This window comes from Lissotriton vulgaris, chromosome 2_1, assembly GCF_964263255.1.
Source record: "Lissotriton vulgaris chromosome 2_1, aLisVul1.2, whole genome shotgun sequence".
NCBI lineage: Eukaryota > Metazoa > Chordata > Amphibia > Caudata > Salamandridae > Lissotriton > Lissotriton vulgaris.
Genome location: NC_141687.1, coordinates 471509649 through 471530483, shown reverse-complemented (window position 1 = coordinate 471530483; position 20835 = coordinate 471509649). Strand labels below are relative to the sequence as shown.

Sequence of the window (20835 nt, the reverse complement as noted above, 5' to 3'; positions counted from 1 at the left end):
TACTTCTGTTCAGCAGTTCGGGCAACATTTCCTATAGAAAGTTACATTGAGAAAACGCGTTTTGGGACCCCCTTTTATCTCAGCCCCCGCTTGATAAATCACCCCCAAACTTTCAGGATAGGAGCTGACCTGGATAGACTTTTTTTTTTGGAGAATTTCGCGAAGATTTGTCAAACGACACCAAAGTTATTAGCAAATCAAAAAATGCTTTTCCTATGGAAACTAGGTTCTAACTATAACTACCTACTGGCGGCCGCCAGTAGGTGATGTATATATTTCCTCTCAGCCTTCATGCAAAAACATTCTCCAATTCACCACCTGTCCCGAGGGTGAACAGAATAACGGCACAACACAATCCTTTGCGAAGAGGTCATTTTAATTTTTTTTGTTGAATAAGCCTCTGTTCGTCACGGGGCCATGTACAGCAAAGTGCAGAGGTTCATACAAACAAAGATGACCTACGCGTTTCGGCTTGAGCCTTCTAATGGGTCATAGAGTGAAATAAAGATTTAAAGGGCAAACACTGCCCTTTCACCAAAACCAATTAAAAACCACATCAGTTTTTAAGGGGGCACAACCAAAGATTGTGTAGATTTGTTCATATTAGTTACAAACAGGAAAATGTTTTAGAAATATGTCAGCAGCATTGCAAATGGACATATAACAGACATTTCAACCTTGTAAAGTACACAAAGTCAGGGACATACAAATCAACATAATAGAGACTTTCCTAAAGTTTCATCTGGCAAAAGGAGTGTACCAAAATGAATGGAAAATTATACAGAATTATATGAATCATTCGGGAAGTGTCATTACAAAATAGCATCACAGGCGTAACAAAATTAGATATGTAACTCCAAAATTTGAAGTGAATCGTTTTGGGGATAAAGTATTCATCTCTACCTCTAATCAATAAATCAATAGCTTTATTTCGATAAGATGTATCATAAAAGCATTGTTCGCCAGTTGTACAGTAAATAAAAACATCTACTTGATGGTGATAAGTCTTTGAATAAAGAAATTCACTGGAAATGTGATTACACTGCATTTTTGGCGTTGTGTAATCCTATAGAGCATAAAACAGGAATCATTAAAAACATTTATCTAAAAAGTTTGCATGCAGGTTGCTTCGAATACTTTCCATAACATGTACACATTAGTTAAAAGAGAAGTATAAAAAAAATGGTAAAAAAGAACGCATTTCATCGCAGCAGTATTTATATGAAGTGCAGGTGCTATGTCCATCTGTAAAGCCAATCTAGGTTTGTGGTGACATCTCCGATATAATCTGCGATTTGGTAAATGCAGAGTCACACAGCTTTTTGACTGCCTCTGGGGTCACACAAGGCCTATGGTTGTCACCCCACGCAGGGCTTTATGCCTAACTAACCAAACATGGCTTAAAAACTTAGCGACCCCACAAGAAAAAAAGGACGATTGGGTCGGATTTTAAGATGCATAGAGCAACCCGGTGGTCGCGGGTGCCCATTTCACTGCAAATTGGTTTTAACCCTTTGGACCTTGCGTGGTTGTAAGCATGACACAATCCCACGGAGCTCCACATCAAGGGAAACTTTCTGTTGTGTTCTCAATCTCAACTGAGGGCCATTTTGATGTTAGAGCATTGACGGGGAGCGAGCCAAACCTAAACTGAATATATAGAGCCCTATCCCGAGGGACCTGGATCACATCTAGGTATGGCTCCAGATGTCTAGTCTGCTTAAATGTAAGAAATTCATTAGTTAATCTCCCCATATTCGGCTTACTGAGCTCCTGACTGTTAATCCAATCCCAGTAATGGCGCTTAAGATCCGCCTGGCTCGAGGGGTTTTGGATGCCCAGCGATTCTTTAAGGCCAAGTAGTATCATGGTTTTCCTCACATTTGAAATCCTTGAGCCTATGGTCCACGTCTGAGTTCATTACCTCAGTTAGAGCTGTGGCATAATTAATGAGCTCTGCGGTTTGCTTTAGGCATGCCCAGACAAGCAATGGGTGGAGCTTGGCAATGTGTCTAAACGGCTGCCTACCCATATTGTGCATTAGAGGTGTTATGCTCAGACCTACTAATTTCGTCTACATTCTCAAACCCCCATAGCTCGGCTCCATAGAGAGCCTAACTAACTGCCTTTGCGTCAAACTGCCAGGGCTGGGGCAACTGGCCTGCTATACGAGGGACGATGTTCTTTGGTTAGTACCCCGGGCCACACGTTTATGGTTCATAAGCATATTAGCTAAATGGGGCCTCCAAAGCATTTTGTCTGAGAGCCGAATGCCGAGGTATACGAACGTCCTGACTCTCTCCAGGGTGTACTATTCAGCGTGAGATTATGGGGGTTAAGAACCATGAGCTTTGTCTTAGTGGTATTAATGACTAAGCTCCGGGAGTCACAGAAAGATTGGTATCTGTTCATTCGTTTTTGTAGACCAACTGAGGTCTTCGACACCAACAAGTTGTCGTCGGCGAACAGGAGCGTAGGCAGGATTAGGGCGTCAGCTGGGTCTTCTTGGAGAAACCTCACCACCCCGTTCACGTATAAAGAGAACAGGGTGGGGGCCATGACGCATCCCTGGTGCACTTCCATGCCATCGGGGACCTGGTCTGTCAACTGTCCTTGGTCTCCCCATCTCACCGGGCGTAGTTACCCTCATGGAGGCAAATCAATACGTTAAGGATTAGGGGTGGAATGCCCATATCTCTAAGGATCTGTCACAATCTGGTCCTGGGTACCAGATCGAATGCAGTCTTTAAGTCAATAAATGCAAGGTAAAGGCTGCCCTTCCCAATTACCACAACTTTCCGGTATATAAGCATTAGCCTAAAAATCTGGTTGATCGTCCCAGTAATGGCCATGATTGAATTCTCTGTAAGAGGACCCTGTCTAACACCTTTTGCATTACGTCATTCCGACTTATGGGCCTGTAATTTGAGGGATCTTCCCTATCACCTTTTTTGTAAATCGGGACCACTTCGACGCCTTTCTTAGATTCTGAGATTGGACAACCTGCAACTATAGCATTGAACAATAGGTAAAAATAAAACGACCAGCCTCTGGGGTCAGACAGGAATAGATCTCCTGGAAGTCCGTCTGGTCCAGGAGCTTTAGAAGGGGCTAGTTTCTTCATTGCTGCATCAATTTCGACCAGCAAAAAGGGATCACTAGCATTCTCTACTGGAGAGACGTCTGTGGGGCCACATGGCTCCTCCAGACATCCATTCTCTCAGGTGGAATATAGTTTCACAAAGTGGTCATATCATTCGTGGCAGGTGATGTGGTTGGGCAAAGTACCTAAGTCCCTGTTATTGCCCCGGCTCACTAATGACCAAAATTGGTTCCTGTTCTTCAATTCCTGCCAGTGCATTTCATCCCATTCGATCTTTGCTTTATGCAAAGCAACCTTGTATTCTTTCTTTGCCGTTCTAACCGTTGGGCAGTGTTTAGTTCTGTCTTTTGAGCATGCAGTTCTTAGTGTACCATGGGTGCTGTTTTTTGGGGGGGAACACGCAAATTGTTATGCCTGCAAGGTGATTGAAAGTAGGAGCTCAATAAATCTACAGTGCAAGAATGGATGAATGTGACTGCTTCCCTTCTCGGCCATGTCCGCGACTGCGGCCTGAAGCGCTGCTGTATTCTGGACAAGTCTTGCGGATAGCCGCTAAGTTGGAATCTTGCAAGGAGACCATGTGCCACTTTAGGTGCCTTTTGCAATTGGAGGGGACAATATCAGTGATAAAATTAGAAGCCCGACTAATCTGAGGATGGGGTAGTGGAGCCCACCGGTTCTTTATTGTCATGCATAAAGGGTTATGATCACTATTAGTCGTGGTGCCCACAAACATATCAGTCGTCTTGTCCCACAGTTTCGCATCGACTAAGATATAGTCGATGCGTGACGGACAGCCGACTCTGTTAAAGGTGTTAGAACCTCTTCGGACACCCAGGGGGCTACCATTAACTACCCTAATGCCGAACTCTGTTGTTAGTGCATTAAGTTGAATTGCTAAGTTGGTCCATCTTTTGATGGGGGTAAATTAAGTGGTGGGACAGCCTAGTTACTATCAACTCGTTCATGCTCCAGCAAGTCATCTGAACTCAAAGGCTCAAAGGTGCAATTGAAGTCACCTGCAATCGCAATTCTAGTGCATGGCGAGTAGCTGGATATAGCGTGTTCCAAAAGACTGATGGTAGACGATGGGTTGCCCCCCTTAGTACCTCTAATATGGACATTGAACAGGTCTAAGATGTCCCCACCCCTAGGGCCCTTGGTGGTGAGTCTCAGGATGTCGTGGTTTATGATTGGGTGCGTATCAACTCTGCTGCCTAGAGCAATATTCATCCAGACGCCCTCTCCCCATGGTGGTAGCTGGAGTGCAGAAGCAAGCATAGCCTGTTTTATATAGTGGCTCCAAACTCCAAGTCTCCTGGAAAATACAGATATCAAATCCCTCTATGAGTTTGTTCCAGTGTGGGAGTGGGATTTTATTAACCTGGAACACGCTCCTCGCTGACCTACGGCAGACCCAGGACCTGCTGGCCTTCAGAAGACTCCTCAAGACCTGGCTCTTCGAACTGTAGCAGACCCCCTCCAACCCCCCCCCCCCCCCCCCCAGCTCCTTGAGACCCTCAGGGTATGTGGTGCGCTTTACAAATGTAATGATTGATTGATTATGTACGCTAGCTACATTCCATGATATAATCTTTAGCTTGGTAGGAGTAGGGACCAAAGCAAGGTTAGCGTTTATCGATGGTGACTGGCTTAACTGCGTTGGGGGATCAGGCATCTCCGTATGATCTAATGATGTACGTGATCCCATCTCGTGTGTCCTCTGTGCTGTTTCAGGGTGGTAACTTGGGCCCTTGGTCCCCTGGAATAGTTGTTGCTAGATCTTGTACATCGGGGAGGGATGAAAAGATTTTAGGGTTACACATGGTGCTCATGGTGAAGTAGTGTGGCTCACTGGTTAGAGGCGGCAGACCCGAGAGCAGAGGACGGCCCGGGACCAGGGTTCGATTCCCGACGCGGCAGGTTTCTGGACCAGGGTCAGCGGACTCGATAATTCTCTCCTCGGTGCCCACTCTGATCAGCGATCACACTCGGCAACTCTGGGCATTAGCTTGCCTCATCTTCACTAACGGCCCCACCAGACCGCCGGGGATGCTTGGTCTCACCCTGGAGATACCCATTAAGGGACCATCTCTCAGGGAAGCCAGGAAGGGTTTCGCAGCGGTCGAAGCGCCTTGGGACCCTACGGGTAAGTAGTGCGCTATATAAATGCCAATACATTTACATTTACATTTACAATGGTAGTACTTAGGTGAGCTATCTGTAGTCAATCGACTTCTAGGAATGTCCCTCTCTCTAAGATGTCAGTTTACCCACCCCCTGTAAGTGTTCGTGTACGGCTGAACTGTATGGATGAGGGGGGGGGGGGCAAGTTAGGTATTCTAAAGCGAGAAGATTCTCTGCCAGATCAGTGGTACAAAGTGTACGTTCAATGTAGTCATGTGATTGCGTAGGGGACGACCATCTTCGGGCAAAAATTATGTCCTCGCGTATCACTGAACGACAGCCTAACGTTTGGCAAATCCAGTGTATTACTATTACTTTATTTGTTAAGGAGTCCTAACTTTTATGGGCGTTTGTTGGGATAAGCTTAGGGACATTAGCCATAAATATGTTAGGGCCAAGTAACGGGGGCAGCGTGTGGGTGATAGGTCTGCTGGCATAGTTTTACCAAAGTGTTTATTCCTATTGATGAACAGCTGAAGCTTCCTTGATCTAACCGAGCTCTAGGGGCAGTTTGTTTAAGGCGCTCAATAGGTGCATAGGTCTTTGGGCTACTGGAATCTTTAAGTGTGTTAGCCTTTGCCTTGTTATGATAATCTGCTTTCGCGACTTGGGAGGCAGAGTTTATAGAGGGAAATAAAAGAGCAGTGACCGCTCCACTTCGTTTAGCCCTTTCTGCTGGAGGCATCTTATTTGTTGATTCCTTTTTTTGGTGTTGAAGGAGATGCTGGTTTACATGCTGATGACGAGGTGGGACCGTTGGTAGTAAAGCTTTGACCAGTGCGGTGAGATCTACAATCATGTGTCTCATGGATGCTAACACTGACCTAAGGGTGTCAATAAGCTGAACGGTGTCATGCGAAGCAAGTGTTTGTTCCTCGCTGCCTTGTACTTGTGATCTGCTTGGCAGCTGGGGTGCTTCATCTGTGATTATGTCATGCATAACCAGTGAAGCAAACCTATTTGAACAGGAAACTGCAGGGCGGAGTACACACTCGTCAGCACGGGTGGGGGAATCTGGGGAGTTGGTGATCTCTACCTGTTCTTTTGCCTGTCTTTTTGCGTGAGCGAACAGTATGGTAATGCTATGGTAGAGATTTCCCTTTTTAGAGTGCTTATGGAACATTGTGGGAATGACTTGTTTGTGGGAAGGACTAGTGTGGTTGGGAGAGGATTGGCCATTGGGATTAGGCCATTAGGATTGGCCATGGCTTCCTTGTTGTGTTCCGCAGTCAGCCGAAGTCATTTTGAGGATGTGATGCTGAAAGAGCCAGAGATTAGAGCGACAGATGGAGGCCTTATATCAAAGCAATGCTGCTTTGAAAAACATGACATGCTAGAATTTGTTTTTTCGGTGATTCAAATGAGCAGAAGAAATAAGCCATCAATGTGACAAAAGCTTTTCTAAAAGCCTAATGTGTATTAATCACAAGGTTTCATGTATGCTCTGAAAAGAAAAAAATAGAATCTCCTGCTGAAACAATGTTGGAAAAATGAGACCATATCCTTAAATTCCACCAGGATGCTGCTAAAGGTTGAGAGGAGTGGAAATGCCATGACTATTTAAATGCCTCCCATATGGCATTGGACCAGCATGCACACTATCTACGCCACTCAACAGCTTGTTACGTGAACATTCTTTGAATGTTATTATGTTGAATATATTCATAAACATTGTGAAGGCTGCAGTGGTAACTATAATCTGAAATTGTAATAAGTGTTGCATAGTCATCTACCTATATATATATTTTTTTTACTTTAGGATCATTTTCAAGAAGACCCGTTGCAAATGGCTATGGTCATTAGCAACCGCCTGAAAGAAGAACGGAAAATCTTGCAGTATGCCCGTGAATGTGACCAGGTAAACTACTAGAGCAGTGCATAACATATTGCAGTATTTTGGTCAGAATTAGTACTTTTGAGAAGAAACATGTTTTTTAAAATTCTGTTGCATAGCCCACGAGAAATATGCACAGATACTGGCACAAAATATTTGTTAGGATAAAATGAAATCTGCATTCCTCTGTTTACAAGTGCTTCCCCCATTACACTAGAAATAAATAAAAGAGGATCATTTCTGAAAGATTTTAGCTGTGCAGTTGTCAGAAATACAGGAAATAATTACTGGCAGAACCTGGCGATAATGTGCCCCAACTCCTCTCCCACTAATTAGTGAGACCACTAAAATAACACACAATCAAACTACAGTGGCTAAGGAGTAATGGAAGAATAGGGGGTTGAGGGAGAAACTGTCATACTGATGTGCCACATTGGAAGAGAGCTGCCTGTCCACTCTTCAGGAAGGAGGGCTACAAAGGGGGCGCACACCAACTACAGCACTTCAGGTAAAAAAGCACATACTTATTTATTAGGCAGGCTGAAAAGCATTTTAGGTAAGGGGTGTAAAGTTTCCATTTCTTCCCACATGGTGAGCAAGTGAAATACTGTTTTGTAAAAGACCTTCGGGAAAGCCAGGCTCCAAAGTGAAGGCGCTTATTGTCCGATAACCAGGAGATGGGAAGAACTGTCAAATACTCAGAGGTAGCAGCTGCTGGTAAAGAAAGTGGAAGAAAAAGGTACAGCCTAAACCTCTCTAAATTTATGGGGACCAAAGTGAAAAAAATAACAAATGTGAGGGATAAGGGCAAATGGTGGTTGAACTGCAGACCAAAGAGTCCTACAACACTCAATGGTGGTAGGCGAGCAGGCTCTGTAAGTGTCTGCCTAAATGGATGCCCCTCTGCAAACGACCCTGAAGTGTCTCCCATTTGCTCCGAAAAAGCCCCTTATTGAGCTGGGGCCCGAGTCACCACTGACTAAATTTCCAGTGAAAGAAGCACAAGTAAAATGTAAGGCTGGAGGAAATCTTCGTCTGCCCACAACTACTGGTGAGACATGCACAATCCTGATATTACACCAAGCCACCTCCCTTCTATGGCCAGGTTTGTGAGGGTGTACTTATTGACACTTTCCAACCATCTGAGGATCATCTACAAAAGATGCAGCTCCTTCGAGTTCATATATTTTCCCATCATCTAAATGCTGAAGTTGATTTCAATTTTCAAATCTTTTTATTGAGTTTGTTTTAAGACCGGCCCCCGCCCTTGCTTTTCTAACACGAGGGACACAGACTAGACCTTGATTGGTCGATCGTAAGGCTCTACTGGGCTGATAAGGCTTCAACAGGCCCAGTAGCCCTTCTGGGGCTTGAAGTCGGCAGGATTTTGTGTGCAATACAGAGCACCTTGAACTGGATGCGAGCTTCGACTGGCATCCAATGCAATTTCACAAGAACGTGGGCCACAGAGTGCAATTTAGGAAGAGCAACTAGCATACGAGCGGCCGCGTTCTGAAGCCTCTGCAAGCGTTTGATGCTAGCCTTTTTTAGCACCAAGATATAGGGCATTGCCATAGTCTAGTCTTGCCAAGTTAGAAGCTTGCAGGATGGTCTGACGTACTCCGGGAGGGAAGAAACCAAGCTAGGGTCTCAGCCCTCTCAGAAGCCCAATACAGACAGAGGCTACAGCCTATGTCTGCTTATCGAAGAAGGCTATTGGATGTAAGCCTCAGTTGCTGGATTTCTCTGCAACACAATCACCCCCACAACAAAAGAAGAGGCATCATTTTCTACAATGTATTGTAGCTTTGGATCAGCACGCTGTAATATAGAAGCCGATATAGAATATGTCTTTAGTTTCCAGTCCCCAAACAAATTTCACCTTAGTTTAAGTGAGATGTACAAAGGGGTAAATATTTGTTTGTAGCATTTGTGGCTGTAGCCGCACATCTTCTGCATTCTGCCATCTAGTGTTACGGCATTTGCAAGTTATTTTTATTCAAACTTGGTTTGTAGTCACATGATGACCTTGAAATTGGGGCAGAACCAGATGTTCTCCCCATAAAACCCAGAACAGTCATTTACCAAATATAGCCTGAATCCCTGAGAGCGGCGTTGACCCCGATCAGCAGTCAGGGTCCCTATTTGTGGTCCAGTGAGATGTCCTCCATCACGGTTCATCGAAGATGAATGATTTCCAAAATGGAAGTCTAGAGGTCTGGTTACAAAGATTGCTAGGGTTTTCTCGTTGCTGGGGTAGAACTCCTGATAGGAGACACCAAAGTTCACTGGTGAAGAAAAATTATCGGTCTCAGAGCTGGCACTTCGATGTCTAAACCTAGTGGTGGAAGAAAACAATCTGAGGTGGAGTCTTTTCCTCATGCATTGTTGGCTAAGGGTAAACTCACACCCAGCCCTGTAACTTGAAAATAACGTTGAACGAACACTACTTGCAAACACCAGTTCCCAGCACTAAATGCAGGAGTATAGAGAGTAAGCCCGGGCGGCGGACTCCGCTCCTCTTGTGGAGTTTGCAGAGTTTTGCCAACTCTGCGCTTTGTTGGAAACGCGGAGTTCATGCAAAAACTCTGACTCCGTGGCGTAGTGGAGTTAGCCCCTAGAAACACACCCACCTCACATACCTTTGGAAAAGCAACTTTACCTTTACATGCTAAAGAGTGTATAGCTACTGCACAAAAGGGAGCTTGGAAATATATCAAGCCGTGTGAGAGGTGATGAATTTGGGTTCCCCCTAACCTAGGGAGAGGACTAAGCAGATGCCTTGAACACCATTCAGCATTCAGGAAGCAGCTTAAGACCTGACTTTTTTCATCAGCTTAGGCACTCTCCCCTTCCATCTGGATCCTCTGTCAGTTAGCGCCATGAAACCCCTGGTTGTACGTGTGCTTTATAAAAAACTATTAACATAACATAACATAACATAACACAAAGAGCACATCATGCTGAACTGTTCGGTGGTAATCCCATCCTCCTAGGACCACTCCACGTAAATTTTTATACCGCAAGGAATCACTGGATATCTTTGATTGACTGTGGCATCGGCCAATTAAGAACTGCTGACACTTTTAGTTGATCCACACGGATTGCCTTGTCCAAAATAATGAACCCTTGGAAGGGCATTTATTTAGCTTCAAAAATATGCTTCTTCAATATAGCATATAAAGAATGAGTAGATAATCTTTTGTAACTCAATGTTCCTGTAAAGTTTGTGAAAATATTAATGTGTCGTCTTGACAAATAATTGAATAGATATCCAAAATATCTCTGAATATGTCATTTACAAATGCTGGAAATATGCAAGAGCATTGCCGTGCCTTATGGTCATTACAAATACCTGGTAATGCCCTTGTCTAATGTTAAATGTCATCTTCCATTCATCATCCACTATGTTCCTCACCAGAGTTTAAGCACCTGTGAGACCCAACTTAATAAAGACCGTTGCAGCTTGTATCTGGTTCAATGGTACGGATATAAGAGGCAAAAGGTGACTATTCCAATTGGCGATAGCATTAGAAGTCAATTCTCTGTAATCTTTATAGGTATGAAGATCTCTTTAAGCTTTCGGCACAGGAGAGATGAGGACCCTAGCTGACCATGTAGAATATCTATTAAATTGCTTGTCGAGATTATTCTCCAGGTATTTCTTCAAAGCCTGTGTCCTTCTTTTAATAAGAGATATAGTCTACCATGCTGAGTCTTCTATTGGCACAAATTCTTTTATAACATCATTCTCCCTGTGTGTGGGGTAACCTCTCCACACACATTTCAGAGAATACCTCTTGAAGTTAGTTATATTCTCTGTGCGGGGAAGATATAGCTATACAATACAATGCATTTCTAAAGTGCATACCTACCCCACATGGCATCCCTGCGCTAACAGAAAAGATCAACCACAACATCAGAATCCAGAAATCAGGTTCAGAAATGATAATAGAACAGTTAAAAAAAGTGTTCTTAATCCTTCTCTAAAAGCAATTTCAAAAGAGCATTCCACAGCCTGGCAGTCAGGGAGGTGAAAGATCGGCCTCCTGTTCTGAACTTAATATACGGGAAGTTTGAAACAATTTGAGGTTGTTAGAACGCATACATTCTGCCTGAAGAGTCAAATTAAAGCAGCGCCTAAGATAGAGAGGTCCCCTGTGGTTGAAAATCCTAAAGGCAACACTGAGGTCCTTAAACTGGATCCTTCTGTTAATCAGAAGCAAATTACTTGATATCAAAAACGTGGAGTGATTTTCAGGATTAGACGGGCAGCAGAGAGCTGTATAATTTGGAGATGCTGAATGAGAAAGGTTGAAAGCCGAGATACACACAGTTAGAATACACTGAGGTTCAGCATACATTTCAATGGGTCAAAAAGCAAGAGCTAGATAGTGCTTTGAACAAACTATTGCTAACTTAGCAATGTCTGCAGTTAATTCTATGACCTCACTACAATCCAAAAGCAGTATCATAACTGTGGAGTTTAGATCAAGATTTGGTTTGATATATCAAGAAACCTTAAACAGAGTGGTCTCAGGACTATATCCAGAGCGAAAACCTGATTGCGAATCGTGGAGCAGCTGGTTTTCTTCCAAAAACTGCGTGAGCTGTCTAGTCAAATTGTTTTCCACCAGTTTTGCCAAAGTGGGGAGAAGTGGGATGGACCGAATATTGCTAAGAATCTTATGATGGTCTGCGGGCTTCTTAAGTAGGGTGAGTAGGAAAGAATGCTTGCATCCGGAGGGTACTACTGTCTAAGCAAGGGATTCGTTGAGTAGGCTGTTCACAGTGGAGTTCTCTATCGAAACAGACATTTTGAGAATGGCCGGGGGGCAAGGTTTGAGCGGAGATCCCGACTTACAATTGACCAGTACCTTTAAGGATTCCTCGAGGGACATGTGGGCAAAACAGGACAGTATGGGACCAGAAAAGGAGAAAATACTCTGCGGAGTGGAAACCGGCTTCGGAAAAAGATCATAAAATGCTTGGAAATTATTATGACAAACATCTGAGAGGCCTTAACAAAGCTCCATTGAAATGAGTAAGAGTATGTTCGAGGCATGTGGGCTGCTAAATTCATATCTTAGCATTAGATCGCCGCCTAGTGTTGGGTCCGGATGATCGCACATTGTTGTCCTGGAAGAGTCTTCGAAGTGTCCTGAGATAGGTGGCTCCTCCCCTGGACTACAGTGCGCATGGGCATCGGCTCCATCCCCAGATTGTTTTTTTCCGCCATTGGGTTCGGATGCGGTCTCGACGTCTCTCTGTAGGAACCGAGAAAACATAACTTTATTCGGCCAAAAGGCCTTGTATTTCTTACGTCGGTATTGTTTGCGTGCGGTCTCGAGTTCTTCCGTCTCTCGGAGCCGGAATCAGCGGAGTTTTGCTCTTCGGACTTCGAGGCCTTCTCATCGCGACTCGACAGCAACTTTTCCGGCATGGAGCGGAGTCCTTTTAAACTCTGTCCGCTCTGTGGGGCCAAATACCCACATATAGACGCGCACCCGGTCTGTAACAAATGCCTTTCACCAGACCATAACGAAGGAAACTGCAGAGCCTGTGCAAGTTTCAGGTCCAAGAAGACACTCAAGATTCGGCGCGCGGTGCGCCTGGAGGCCTACCAAACGGCCCCGGAACCGGACGACATCTTCGACGACCAAGAAGAAGAGGGCCTGAGCTGTCATCTTCAAATCTCCCCGCCCGAGACGGAGGTCGAGGCGGATCCGGAGGACGACGACGGAGTCGTGGATCAAGGCCTTGAAAACGTCGACGAGGTAGGGGACGTCGAAGAAGTTTATGGGGCCGTGGAAGATAGCTCAGGGGATGAGCTATGCCCCGAAGTTTACGGAATGGAACGGGTCACGGGATCGCCTGTCGGCCTTACCCAAGACCCCGTCGCGCAAGCCACGGCCCCGCCTTTAGGCCCGGCCACGGACGACTGCGCAGACGGTATCGAAACCGAAACTGAAACATACGGTATCGACTACACCTAAGATGGCCGAACCGAAACCGAAACTGAAACTTAAGGACTCCAGCGTCCCTAAGATGGCGGCCGTACCACCAAAATCAAATAAAAACGCTGCTTCATCGACTCCCTCGACCTCCGGTCCACAGAGATCGAAGAAATCTGTCGATTCCACCGTGTCAAAATCGGTGCCAGAGGAGGGATCCTCTAAAAAGGGCGGAACGCACAGGTCAACCGCTACGACGCCGGCAAAGCCCGCCAAGGACAGCGGCACGGCTCCGACGCCAACTGGGACGTTGGTCGGACGCGTGGTAGAAACGGAGCCGTCGAAATCGCACGGATCGAAAGCTGCCACATCTGCGCATCGATCCAGGGCCTCTGGGGCGGCGGACGCAGCATCATCGTCCAAGACTCTAAAGGGCCAACAGAACGTCGGATCCGAAGGCAAGATCAAGGATTCCTCGTCGGTGCCAAAGGCAACTGCGAATCAAACGTCCCTCGTCGCTGCTTCACTACAGAGAATTAGGGAGAAAGCCGCTGCTTCGTCGGCGCCGACGCCATCGCCACAGAAGGCGATAGACGTTCCGGTCAAATCTGCCAGTAAACTCCTCTACCTTCTGCCGCCAAAAGAGGCGCCGAAGGCCTTCGCAACAAAATCGGCACCGAAGAAGTCGGATTCTTCAACGGCAGGGGCATTTTCGGGTCGAGTAATCGACTCAGAAGAGGATTCGGAGTGTTTTATCGACGCTAATACAGGCAAATTGACCCTTTACAAAAGGAAGATAACTTCGCAGCCGGTGAACTCCTATGTCATCCCCCTGAAGAAGAAAAAGTATCCACAGGACGCCTCAGGCCTCATGGAACCTATCCAGTCCCCTCCAAGAGGGAGCCCAACTCCGTCTCCAGACCCCTCTGACGGTGAGGGATATGGTGAAGATGACCAATACACTTTCCCAGCTAATGAACCAGATGCACAGCCGGATTCATTTGATGACTTTGGGGACCAAGACACCCATAATGTGGGACAAGACCCACAGCCTTTCAGTACACGTGCATCCCCAACTGAGGATTCTGCAGGTTTCCATGCACTCATTGAAAGGGCAGCTGCTAATCATGATGTGGACATGCATGCTGACCCTGTTGAAGAGGATTTTCTATTTGACACTTTTACAGTTTCAGAAAGAAATGTAAAGACACTGCCTATGCTCAAGGGGGTCCTCAAGCATGCGGCGGACATCTTTAAAGAACCTACCAGGGCGAGGGTGGTCAATCCACGTATTGAAAAAAAGTACAGACCAGCACCTGCAGACCCTGCATACATTCAGGGACAGTTGCCTCTTGACTCCCTGGTGGTCGCAAATGCCCGAAAGAGGGCCAACTCCCAAACAACGGGTGAAGCTCCTCCCCCGGATAAAGAGTCCAAGGTGCTAGAGGCAGGAGGCAAAAGGGTAGCTGCGCAGGCTGCCAATTTCTGGTGTATTGCAAATACACAGGCACTATTGGCACGTTATGATAGGTCGCATTACGACACCCTAGAGCAAATTGTGCAACACCTGCCTCCACAGTTTCAAGAGGGCACCAAAATGATTATACAGGAGGGACAACTGATCTCCAACGCAGCCATAAAGTGTGCACTGGATGCCGCGGACACAGCCGCTAGGACCATTAACACTAGCGTCATGCTGAGACGACAGGCGTGGCTCCGCATATCAGGGTTTAAACCTGACATTCAGACAACCATACTTAATCAACCAGTCAATCCTGATAGACTGTTTGGTCCAGATGTTGACACCACCCTAGAAAAAATTAAAAAAGACACCGAAACTGCCAAATCTATGGGGGCCCTTCAATCACAACAGTTTCGTGGCAATACTTTTCGTCGCTCAGGTGCACGTGGAGTCACCAGAGGACAAATGGGTCAGCAGTCACAATTCTCTAGAGGTGGAGCACAATCCTCGTACCCCAAACAGAACAAGGGGGGCTACAGAGGAAACCGCACCAGAGGACGCGGCAGAGGGAACAACAACTCACGCGCCTCTACCCCAAGCAAACAGTGACTCTCTGTCACTGCCCCCCGACCACTTAACACCTGTCGGGGGGAGACTACAACAGTTCCTGCCCGTCTGGTTCAACATCACCACAGACAGGTGGGTGCGACAACTTGTTCAGTACGGTTATTGTCTAGAGTTAAAATCCACTCCACCCAACATTCCACCAAGGCAAAGGCCTATGTCCGCAGAGCACTTGCACTTATTGCAGCAGGAAGTGGTGGTGATGCTGCAAAAAGGAGCAATCGAGCTCGTGCCAGTGGGGGAGGAAGGCACAGGGGTATATTCCCTGTACTTCCTTATTCCAAAGAAGGACGGTTCTCTCAGACCAATTCTGGATCTCCGTCCCCTCAATCTGTATATACTGTCAGAACATTTCCATATGCTTACACTGCAACAGATTCTTCCCTTGTTAAACCAAGGGGACTTCTTAGCAACCTTAGACCTCAAGGATGCTTATTTCCACATTCCACTTCACCCGTCCCACAGAAAATACCTCAGATTCACAATCCAAGGCAGGCATTATCAGTTCAAGGTCCTACCCTTCGGAGTCACCACGGCCCCAAGGGTGTTTACCAAGTGCCTGGCGACAGTGGCAGCGCACCTCAGGAGGCAGAACATCCATGTCTACCCCTACCTGGACGACTGGCTCGTTCAAGCCAAGTCGGAACAGCAGTGCGCCGCAGACATGTCAACCACCATTCACCTCCTTCACGACTTGGGTTTCTCGTTGAATTACCCAAAGTCGCATCTTCAGCCGGCACATGTCCGGCAGTTTCTAGGTGCGACAATCGATACCCTGACGGCCACAGCTCAACCAAACAAAGTCAGGATAGAGAGCATGCAATCTCTAATCCGAAAGTTCAGACCACAACACTCACTTCCAGCGAGAGTGTTCATGCAGTTGATAGGCATGATGGCCTCCTGCATCTTCATAGTCCCTCACGCACGGTTGCATATGCGCCCGCTCCAGGAGTGCTTAGTGAATCAGTGGACACAGGCTCAGGGACAATTAACAGACCTAGTGTTGGTTACCAGTCGGGCATACGACTCTCTGCATTGGTGGACTCCACACAACCTTTGCAAGGGCCGACTGTTCCAGGAGCCAGTGCCACAGATTGTCCTAACAACGGACGCATCTCTCCAGGGATGGGGAGCTCATCTGCTCAATTTCACAGTGCAGGGACTATGGACAACGCAGCAACAGAAAATGCACATCAACTATCTAGAACTGATGGCGATCTTCATGGCGCTCAAGTCCTTCATTGTACATCTGTGCAACAAAGTGGTGTTAGTCCGGACGGACAACATGACCGCGATGTACTACATCCAGAAGCAGGGGGGCACCCACTCACCGCAGCTGTCTCATCTGGCTCAGAGCATGTGGAAGTGGGCCATTCAGAGGAACATCTTCCTCATGGCGGAGCACCTCCCAGGGAAGGACAATCAGATGGCGGATCTGCTCAGCAGATACAGCCATCAAATGCACGAGTGGGAGATACATCCATCAGTACTCCAGCCGTACTTCCAAAGGTGGGGTCATCCAGAGATAGACCTGTTCGCCACAAGGGAGAACGCAAAATGCCAAAGCTTCGCCGCCAGGTTCCCACACCCGCAATCGCAGGGCAATGCGATATGGATGAACTGGTCAGGCAAATTTGCGTACGCTTTTCCGCCGACACCTCTGATACCACTGGTGGCGAAAAAACTAAGGCAGCACTCGATGACACTCATCCTAGTTGCTCCAACGTGGGCGCGCCAGGCCTGGTACACCACGTTCCTCGAACTCTCAGTGGTTCCGCATCAAAGACTGCGCCTCACGCCCAGGCTTTTGACGCAGAACCATGGAGAAATTCAGCATCCAGATCCGCAACAGCTCAACCTGGCGATCTGGCTCCTGAAGTCTTAGAGTTTGGGTACCTCAACCTACCTCCTGAATGCATGGACATCATCAAGGAGGCAAGGAAACCAACAACCAGAGCATGCTATGCGGCAAAATGGAAGCGTTTTGTCATTTACTGCACCACCAATGACATCAACCCGCTAGATGCATCTATCCCTAACATCATTTGCTACCTGTTGCATCTTTACAAGTGCAAGCTAGCGTTCACTTCGATTCGGATACATCTATCCGCCATCGCAGCTTACCTTCAAAATAGGCAGCATCTCTCTCTCTTCAAAGTGCCTGCCATTAAAGCTTTCCTTGAAGGTCTGAAACGAGTCATTCCCCCAAGAACACCGCCAGCTCCGGTGTGGAACCTCAATGTGGTCCTCACCAGACTGATGGGACCACCATTTGAGCCACTACACTCGTGTGAACTACAATTCCTAACGTGGAAAGTAGCTTTCCTGATTGCTATTACGTCACTGAGGCGTGTTAGTGAGCTACAAGCGCTCACAATACAAGAGCCATTCATTCAAATTCATCCAAATAGGGTAGTGCTACGTACTAACCCCAAATTCCTTCCAAAGGTGGTGTCACAGTTTCATCTCAACCAAACTATAGACTTGCCGGCATTCTTCCAAAACCCGCAAACGGTGGCGGAAAGAATGCTCCATACGTTAGACGTACGGAGGGCGTTGATGTACTACATAGACAGGACACAACACTTTAGGAAAACAAAACAGCTTTTTGTTGCCTTCTCACCACAACACAAAGGCAACCCGATTTCCAAAGCAGGAATAGCCAGATGGATTGTTAAGTGCATCCAAATTTGTTATCACAAAGCCAAGCGCACTTTAACAATACCCCCAAGGGCGCACTCCACACGCAAATTGGGGGCATCCATGGCTTTCCTAGGGAACATTCCTTTAGAGGACATTTGCAGAGCAGCCACGTGGGTTACACCACATACCTTTACAAAACACTACTGTGTTGACGTGCATTCCAAGCAGCAAGCTGCTGTAGGACAGGCTGTTCTCAAAACACTTTTTCAGGTTTCTGCAGCTGGCACGGGCAACCGCCGCTGATGGAGGGACTGCTATATATTCTATGCTAAGATATGAATTTAGCAGCCCACATGCCTCGAACTGAATATGCTACTTACCAGTATGCATCTGTTCTTGGCATGTAGGGCTGCTAACATTCATATCGCCCACCCTCCTCCCCGGTGCCTGTCGCAGCTGCAGATATACTATTGTATTCAATCATTAGCATGGACATCATTTACACTTTACACTCCATCTTCTGCCACAATGGCGAAAAACAATCTGGGGATGGAGCCGATGCCCATGCGCACTGTAGTCCAGGGGAGGAGCCACCTATCTCAGGACACTTCGAAGACTCTTCCAGGACAACAATGTGCGATCATCCGGACCCAACACTAGGCGGCGATCTAATGCTAAGATATGAATGTTAGCAGCCCTACATGCCAAGAACAGATGCATACTGGTAAGTAGCATATTCATTTTGGTGGCCATGGGGGAGAGACAGGTGCTAACCACCTTAAAGAACTCCCTTGGAGAACTAACGGCCTCTGAAATAAATAAGCTGACTGGCCTAAAGTCACTGAACCACAAATCAGTTCTTGAACAACTAGGTTAACCCCAGGAGAGAAACACTACTTCTTGTAAAACGTTAAATTAAAGTGGATATAGGAATTGATGCATTCCATTTGTGGGTTGAGGCGTCTTAGGCATGTTATACTCAACCCCTCCTGAAAATGTGGTGTATCCATCAAATATAAACAATTTTGTTCACAATGACCCACATCTGCAGCCATGACAAAAAATGTTGTTTTGGTGCCCACTTCTCCTGAAGTGAATGGTGTTCCATCTTTTCCTTAAATAGGTTTCTTCTGGGTCTTTTTTCCAATGCAAATATTATTAATCTAGGTGAAATTGAGGCCTGTGTAACACCATGATACTCCAGAATCCAATAGTGTAGCTACCAAGGCTGGATCCCAGAGCTTGGAGAGATGAACCCAGCAAACAAAATAAAAAAGTCCAACTCCCAGCGGATGCGAAACCAATACTTGACCTGGGTCTGCCATCTAAGATCAAGCAGCAGTGTTTTCCTCTAACTAAGGTCAGCGTCTTGTTAAAGTGTCCATATTTTTCCCAATATAATTAGAGTTCCTTTGTATGTCTATTTTCCTTTTTATCTCTTGATGTTCCCAACTTGCATAGGTTCTTCCTCTGTAGATGGCGCAGGGCTGAAGTTTCTGACTGAGCAGAGGAAATCCAGCAGCGAGGAATGTTTTTCTTTTATGTCTTCATTGTTTCTGTTTGTATTCTATTTGTAAATCCATAGGAGGTGTAGGACGGTCAGCCACCATAGCTCAAGCCTTTTCTGAAACCGTGGTGGTCTCACCAGTCTGCCTCAGATCTCAGTTACGTGAATTGAGTATTGCAGGCTAGGGTATTTCAAGATACTTGCTTCAAAGTAGACCAGTGTGAGCTGAAACAGAAGGGTTCCATCTACTAAAAACAAGCTAAAAACTACTCAATGAAGATAGCATTGTGCTGTAACCAAGTGCTCTGATTAATTATCAACAGCGTCCAGATCAAAGTATTCTTAGGCAAGTCAGACTGTATGAATTCTCTTATACCTGCATGAGATTTAAATTGTTGTAGTTTTGATATTAGATGTAAAAAGTGCTGTGCCACGAATACTTGGCATAATTGATAATCCATAGGGCAAGAAATTCTTCCACCTCCTAGTGAAAAAACAATAATGGAACCCAACAAAGGAAAAATAAGTGAAAACACATACAAAAGAAACAATTAGTGTTAAATTAAGAAGAACCCTCACTCACCCTAGTGGTGACATGCTTCATCACGGGGTTCCCACTGGAGGTCCCGAATGTCCCTCCAGTGTGCTTCAACGCCTGATTTGTAGCGGAGCAGGTTCTTGTGAATTGGACTTAGTGTATGTGCATAAGTGCAGGTGTTAGTGATTTAAAAAATATTAGTTGTACCCAAAATCACTTTATTCAGTGGTCAACCAATATTATTAAAAACAATGTGTAGGATATTATGAGTGGTAATATTATTGACCACTTATATCACTTCAAAGGTAGGTCGACATGTTTCAGCTGTCTTTTTTAATTCATGCAGCTTTCTTCAGGACCAGTGACGCGAAAATCCCTGGTGGTCCGTGCTTGCTAAGGCACGTCCAACCAGTGGATGAGTGTGAAAAGTACGGCGGCAGTGGACTTAGTAGGTCACAGGAGGCGAGCCGTTACTAGCAAATGGCAGTAGCGTGAAGACAGCCTCCCCCGCTTAAGCCCTCAGATGCCAGCACTGTAATTCCGTGCTTTTTTCTGAGCCCCTGGAAATACTAGGGTGCAGCAACCATATTTTATGGTAATTTTTTTACAAATATTTATTTTTCACACTCATCCACTGGTTGGACGTGCCTTAGCGAGCACGGACCACCAGGGATTTTCTTTTGTATGTGTTTTCACTTATTTTTCCTTTGTTGGGTTCCATTATTGTTTTTTCACTAGGAGGTGGAAGAATTTCTTGCCCTATGGGTTGTCTGACTCTAATTTCGTGTCCACAGCTTCAATAAGTCACTCCTTAGTTGTTTCTTGTATTTATGATTGGGGATACAGGAGTGATCCTTTTCTAATCCTCCCTCTCTTGTTGGTAATTAATAATTGATAATCCCCCTAAAACTTTTCCAGAGCAGCCAAAGCTTAAGAAGAATTGCATTAGTTTGATGCCTTTTTCACCTGTCTGATAGTATTAG

General features: G+C 46.0%; 1 protein-coding gene across 4 annotated transcripts in view; it reads left to right on the top strand.

Moving 5' to 3' along the window:
- STAT1 (signal transducer and activator of transcription 1) overlaps positions 1-20835 on the top strand; it is a 590542-nt gene that overhangs the window by 36167 nt on the left and 533540 nt on the right. For all 4 annotated transcript variants that reach the window (XM_086955384.1, XM_086955383.1, XM_086955382.1 and 1 more), the window contains exon 4: positions 7050-7148. In XM_086955384.1, coding sequence (XP_086811510.1) covers positions 7050-7148 — 99 coding nt within the window. The remainder of the gene's footprint in view (positions 1-7049; positions 7149-20835) is intronic.